Below are 7,106 nucleotides of genomic sequence, written 5' to 3'. Positions count from 1 at the left end.
CGGCCAGTGTCATTTGACACGACCAGTGTCATTTGACACAGCCAGTGTCATTTGACACGGGCAGAAACAGCAAGAGAAGGGCGTGGGCAGAAGCTGACACGGGCAGCCTGTGTCATTTGACACGGTCGTGTCAGCGTGGATTTGAGGCATTAGAGCCTTTTTTGCTGATTTTTACTTTGGACTCATTAAGGGCAATTTTGTCATTCTGCACCAGATGGAAACATAGTATCACTACTTAAACCTATTTTTCATGAGAAGAGGGCATCTTTTGGCAATTGAATTTTTATTTTCACGTACAATTTGGGAGAAGAGCAGATACATGCAATTGTTGGGAAAACGGAGATCTCTCAACCGCGGAAGCTATTGAAGATCAAAGTCATCCTAATTATATTGTAATGATTTTCTCTTTCACTATGTTTGTTTTTAATTTCATGAACATGAGAGGCTAAACCCCCCAATGCTAGGGGGTGTCCCTGATTTCCTATTGTAATGACAATTTGCTTATTTTATTAGTAATTTCATAACTTTTTCATTATCATCTTTTTATATAGTGTTCTTAATGCAAACCATTATTGGAAAATAAGGTTTTGATTTATGGTTAATGTTAGGTTGGAAAACCAAGGTTAATGCTTTTGTATAAAAATATAAATTTGTATAGTCAAGGAATTGAGATATAGATTTGTAACCGTAAGTTTTCTGTTGAAACAAAGAGATTAGTATTCTTATTATACCACGAAGGAATTTGGGTATAAAAGAAATATTAAATGATTTTCTTTAAAGGAATTTTGGAAAGTCTCACTCAAAATCTGGTGATGATATGAATCAGTGATGATCTGACTAATTTTAAGAGTATTGTTATTATAAGGAATTTCATACACAATCCCCTAGCATTACTTTCTTATTTGTCTAATACAAGTTTATTTAGTTGTTATTTTTTAATTCATATTTTATAATTTTGCAAACAACATTGAAACAAACCAAGGAGTTTTTGTTCAATTGAATTTGTTAAAACACTTAAGTTTCTGCGCAGTCCTCAAGAGATCTACACTGGGGATAACCCCAATTATTACTACATCGAGAAAATAGTACACTTGCTATAATTTTCCGATCAAGTTTTTGGCGCCGTTGCCGGGGACTGCCAAAATACAAGTGATTAATTATTCAATTGAAATTTTGTTGCTCTGCAACCAAAACTTTATTTTCTGCATTCCTATTTGTTGAAGTTTTGTTCCCAACTAACTATCGTCTAATCTTTTTATGCGAGGTAAGACCTCAGCTGAATTTCTTTTTGACGCAGAACCTGAAAGATCATTGCGAGCAAGACTCCGGAAGATTAGACAAGAAAGACTAGCGGCAAACGAAGAAATACCCATAGTTTCGGAATCTGAAAACGAAGAGACACAATCTATTCCTTTTGAGCAGTCAGATTCAGAATCTGAAACTATGGCGGCTGACCCACCTCCCGTTGAAAGACTTTTAGGTGATTATGGAGGAGCGAATGCACCACTTGGCCGGATGACAATAGTTAATCAACCGGTCAACGTCGACCACTTTCAGTTGCATCCTTCAACTATCCGACAACTCGAAAGAAGACCTTTCTCTGGAAAAATCAATGAAGATGCAAATAAGCATCTACAGAGATTTCTGACCATGACTACGTCCCTAAAAATTGAGGGGCATTCTGAAGAAGCCAAAAAGTTAGTGATGTTTCCATTTACACTATCAGAGGATGCTGAAGAGTGGTTCTACTCTTTACCGGCTGGGAGCATTACTACTTGGCAGCAAATGGAGACTACTTTCCTCAACGAGTATTTTCCCGCTTCTGTGTACATCCGCAAGAGGTACGACATAGTTAATTTTAAACAGAAGGAAGGGGAGTCACTTGGGGACGCTTATAAAAGGTACAAAAGATTGTTGGTTGCGTGTCCTACACACAATATGGATGCAACTGAACAAATGCAAAATTTCGTGAATGGCCTAAGAATTAAGACTAAGCAACTCATCGACACAGCTGCTGGTGGCTCAACAAATTTTACAACAGCCACTGGTATTAAGAAGATTATAGAAGCCATTGCTGCAAATGAACACTTGGAGTTATATGACCGTAGTGTGAGCCAACCAGAAGGAATCATTGATCTGAAGTTGGCAAATCAAGTGGTTAAGATGGAGGATCAAATTACAGCTGAAGTAGAAAGAAGACTGAAGAAGATAGCCCTGGATACTCAAACGGTAGCACAGGTTCAACCAGTTCAACCGATTCAAGCAGTGAATTGTGAAATTTGTGGGGGACCTCATTTTGCTATACATTGTGTTGCAACCGCACAACAAGTAGAAGAGATCAATTTTCTGAAGCAAAATAATCCTTACTCAAATACTTACAATCCGGGATGGAAAAATCACCCGAATTTTTCTTGGAAAGATCAACAAGGGAATGACCAAAAGCAAGGGATCGTACCATACCAACCTCAGCAACAACAGTATCGGCCACCACAGCAGCAACCATATCAACAACCTCCACAACAACAATTCCAACAACAGGTACCCAGAAAAGCAGATTGGGAACTTGCCATTGAAAAGATGGCCGCTCAAAGCTCCCAATTCCAAGAAGAAACAAGGAGTAATTTTCGAAACACGGGTGCATCCATCAAAAATCTTGAGGTTCAGATGAGTCAGATAGCACAACAACTCGCCAATGCTCAACCACAAGGTGCCTTACCAAGTGCAACTGTTACAAACCCAAGGGAGCATCAGAATGTGAATGTCATCTCAACAAGAAGTCAGAGGAGATCAAAACCAGAAGAAAAAAATGAAATCGAGTATGATGATATCATCGAAGTAGATATTGAAGTGCATGAAAATAAGAAAGTGCCAGAGGAGGTGATACAACCTGTGAAGCCAACTGAAGAGAGAAGGAAAAAAGAGCCGACACCATTGATTAAGTTGCCGTATCCTTCTCGAGTAGCAAAGAAGGACCAAAAAGAGAAAGACTTGGAGAAGTTTGCCACATACTTCAAAAAGTTAGAGATCAATATTCCATTCTTTGATGCACTCGAGAAGATGCCAATGTACAGGAAATTCATGAAGGAAGTGATATCTAAAAAGAAACCAACAAGGGGTGAAGGGGTAGTTAAGAAGGAGAAATGTTGTGCAATCTCACCAGAGAAGAGAATACCAATCAAGCAGAAAGATCCTGGATCAGTTGCAATACCGTGCACGATAAAAAACAGAACTTTCATGAAGGTTCTAATTGATTTGGGTGCTAGTGTGAGCTTAATGCCATTATCTATCTTCAAAAAGCTCAGTATTGAAAAGGTGAATGAAAGAGGAACAGAGTTGAAATTTGCAGATCACACCATGAAGAGGTCATATGGGGTGGCAGAAGATGTATTGGTAGAAATTGACAAATTTGTTTTTCCAGTTGATTTTGAAATAATGGATATCCCTGAAGATGAAGAGACCCCTATTATTCTGGGTCGACCTTTCTTGCGCACTAGTCGGTGCAATTTCGATATTGAAAAAGGTACTCTGACTTTGAAATCTTTTGATGAAGAAATAACTCTGAAAGTGTTAGACACCAAGAAGCAAGGTGAAAGTGGAGATAATCAATCTTCAGTTGGAATGATCCACATAGTAGGCAAAAGTAAAAGATCGGAACCAACCAGGGTCTCAAGCATAATCTCTCAGGTGGCAACATCTCATATAAAAACTCCAAAGTCCAATAAAGAAATCAAGGAAAGAAAGAAAAGGGAACATCAAGACAAGGAGATGGAAGTTGAAAGTAACTTGAGGCAAAAAGTGGTCCATCCTTTAAATCTAGATGAGTTCTGGGTTGCGGAAAGGACAAGCAACATGGTGTGGAAGAGGAAGTATCCCCCATAATAGAAGGGAATGGACCGTCGAGCCATGCGACGTTAAACGAAGCGCTTTGTGGAAGGCAACCCACAGTTTTCATAATGCAGTTTACTTTTTGTTTTGTTGTCAGAAAATAAAAAAAGTGGGTCTCTCTGGTGAAAGCTAGGAAGCGGCAGCCGGAGTCGCAATACCCTCTGTGGGTTCACCCTCGCTATCTCGAATTTAAACATTGAGGTCAATGTTTGGTTCAAGTGTGGGGGGGTTTTTATTGCATTCAGTTTTTAGATTCGGTTATTTGTGTTTGTTCCTAGTATTTCTATGCTATTATGTCTACCATGTGTTACAGATTGATGTGATTTACCGGATGGTTGATGGAGTGGTAGTAAAAGGATGAAAGATCTACCCCAAGCTTGCACCTTAGGCATCCCTGGAAGTTGATACAACCAAAAATTATTGTGGGACGCAACTTAACAACACCGGACTGAGATTGAAAGTTGGCATACACGAACCGAAAAAGAAGCAACATCCCACAAGAAATACTATGGATCTTGTAAGCTATGCCCAACAATGCGAGAGCTCAAAAAAGCCAAATATGCATCATCATGAGAGAATAGTCAGGTATGACTTTACCACTTTGAATTTGCGTATGTTCTACTCATATGACACTACACATTGACACACACTGAGGCACGTTGTTTGTGTTAACATTGAGCCTTTCCAGCCACCCTGTATTATGTTTATCCTTTGCAAACCCCTTTGAGCCTGTATCCTTTGTTTGTGTTAACCACATCTATTAACCCTTGGCCAAAAAGAAAAAAAATATCTTTAAATTCAATTTCTTTTCCTACCCTGCTCAGCATAAGTGTTTGATGTTGTTGTTAAATCAGTGCAAAATCATAAGTTTGGGGTAGTACGCCTAAAAGAAAGGCGAGTGCGAAAAAAAAAATATGTGTTGAAAAAAAAAAGAGAAGAAAAAGTGTTGAGACATCAAAATGCATATGAAAAAAAAAGAGAGAGGAATTGGAATTAGCACTCGCCAAAGCATACGCTCAAAGCAACAATTGAGTGAAGAAAAAGAGTAGAAATGGTGTGATTGAATCCCATGATGCTAAACGAAGCACTAAAACAAGAACAACAACACGAATGTTGAGCCTACACCCCTTGCATATCCTATTCCTTGTTTATCCCACCTGTCCTAAGCCCCGTTTCAACCCAAAGACCTCAAAAAGTGTGTGCAAAGTGTTTGTGTATGAAAGTAGAATATATTCGAATTTAAAAGTTGGTATTGCATATTATGAACTTGTGAGTGAATTTTTATTCTGAACCCCGAGAGAATTGGTGAGATGTGTGATAAAGCTTACAGGTGAAGTGGTAATCTGATGTGATAGTGAAGCGGGCGATTCGGGTTGTGAAATCGACAAGATTGACCGGAATGGTGAAAGTTGAGTTGCGAAAAGCACGGTTGTATTGTGGTAAGCTTAATTCAGGGGTGACCTCAGTTTTGTCTATTCATGCATTACGTGAGGACAAGCAATGAGATAAGTTTGGGGTTGTGATCGGTCACCAATTTTACTTACTTTCCATCGATTATTTGGTAAGAAATCGCTCATTCCGGTAACATCATGGTTTAGTTTTCAATCGCTTTATTTAGTTTTCTTCACATTTTGCAAATGAGTTCTTGTTTATTTTTATTGCTAATTAGATGCTTTTAAGACTTGTTTTGGTAGTGTTTATTGATTTCAGGAAATAGGAAAGTTTCTAAGAGAATTAGAACAAGAGTGGAAGACAATGTGGACAGCCAGTGTCGTTTGACGCGGCCAGTGTCATTTGACACGGGCAGAAGCTGAAGAAGAATGGCATGGGCAGAAGCTGACACGGGCAGCCAGTGTCATTTGACACGGCCAGTGTCATTTGACACGACCAGTGTCATTTGACACAGCCAGTGTCATTTGACACGAGCAGAAACAGCAAGAGAAGGGCGTGGGCAGAAGCTGACACGGGCAGCCTGTGTCATTTGACACGGCCGTGTCAGCGTGGATTTGAGGCATTAGAGCCTTTTTTGCTGATTTTTACTTTGGACTCATTAAGGGCAATTTTGTCATTCTGCACCAGATGGAAACATAGTATCACTACTTAAACCTATTTTTCATGAGAAGAGGGCATCTTTTGGCAATTGAATTTTTATTTTCACGTACAATTTGGGAGAAGAGCAGATACATGCAATTGTTGGGAAAACGGAGATCTCTCAACCGCGGAAGCTATTGAAGATCAAAGTCATCCTAATTATATTGTAATGATTTTCTCTTTCACTATGTTTGTTTTTAATTTCATGAACATGAGAGGCTAAACCCCCCAATGCTAGGGGGTGTCCCTGATTTCCTATTGTAATGACAATTTGCTTATTTTATTAGTAATTTCATAACTTTTTCATTATCATCTTTTTATATAGTGTTCTTAATGCAAACCATTATTGGAAAATAAGGTTTTGATTTATGGTTAATGTTAGGTTGGAAAACCAAGGTTAATGCTTTTGTATAAAAATATAAATTTGTATAGTCAAGGAATTGAGATATAGATTTGTAACCGTAAGTTTTCTGTTGAAACAAAGAGATTAGTATTCTTATTATACCACGAAGGAATTTGGGTATAAAAGAAATATTAAATGATTTTCTTTAAAGGAATTTTGGAAAGTCTCACTCAAAATCTGGTGATGATATGAATCAGTGATGATCTGACTAATTTTAAGAGTATTGTTATTATAAGGAATTTCATACACAATCCCCTAGCATTACTTTCTTATTTGTCTAATACAAGTTTATTTAGTTGTTATTTTTTAATTCATATTTTATAATTTTGCAAACAACATTGAAACAAACCAAGGAGTTTTTGTTCAATTGAATTTGTTAAAACACTTAAGTTTCTGCGCAGTCCTCAAGAGATCGACACTGGGGATAACCCCAATTATTACTACATCGAGAAAATAGTACACTTGCTATAATTTTCCGATCAGTTACATTCAGTGGAACAAGACGAATCCAATGGTACCATCGCGCCTGATTTTTATGCTTGTTTACCCCTATTCGTTATTTTGCAGATTTAGGGTTCACTTACTATAGCGCTTTTTTACAAAAGCGCTGTTAAAGGCCTTGTCTGAAGGTTGAAGACGAAGACGTGTCTTCCTCCCATTGGTTCAGAAGCGCGCGCGTGTTTTTTAAATTTATCTCTAATCAAGTGTTTTGCAGGTGTAACGTGTA

General features: G+C 38.2%; 1 protein-coding gene across 1 annotated transcript; it reads left to right on the top strand.

The window, feature by feature from the left end:
- The first annotated feature begins 1,650 nt into the window (after nt 1-1,650).
- On the top strand, nt 1,651-3,879 carry LOC131626168 (uncharacterized). The gene is made up of 3 exons (XM_058897000.1): nt 1,651-2,047; nt 2,123-2,538; nt 2,665-3,879. The coding sequence occupies exons 1-3, from the start codon at nt 1,651-1,653 to the stop codon at nt 3,877-3,879; spliced, it is 2,028 nt and encodes a 675-aa protein (XP_058752983.1).
- Nucleotides 3,880-7,106: the final 3,227 nt, after the last annotated feature.

Source organism: Vicia villosa, unplaced genomic scaffold (assembly GCF_029867415.1).
Source record: "Vicia villosa cultivar HV-30 ecotype Madison, WI unplaced genomic scaffold, Vvil1.0 ctg.000273F_1_1_1, whole genome shotgun sequence".
NCBI lineage: Eukaryota > Viridiplantae > Streptophyta > Magnoliopsida > Fabales > Fabaceae > Vicia > Vicia villosa.
This window is presented reverse-complemented; position numbering and strand designations above follow the sequence as displayed.

Excerpts from the sequence above, each read along its gene's own strand:
- LOC131626168 (XM_058897000.1), top strand. The coding sequence starts at position 1,651 with ATGACTACGTCCCTAAAAATTGAGGGGCATTCTGAAGAAGCCAAAAAG. Across the intron at positions 2,048-2,122 it reads AAATTTTACAACAGCCACTG|AAGGAATCATTGATCTGAAG; the intron begins GTATTAAGAAGA and ends TGAGCCAACCAG. Across the intron at positions 2,539-2,664 it reads AACAACAATTCCAACAACAG|ATGAGTCAGATAGCACAACA; the intron begins GTACCCAGAAAA and ends CTTGAGGTTCAG.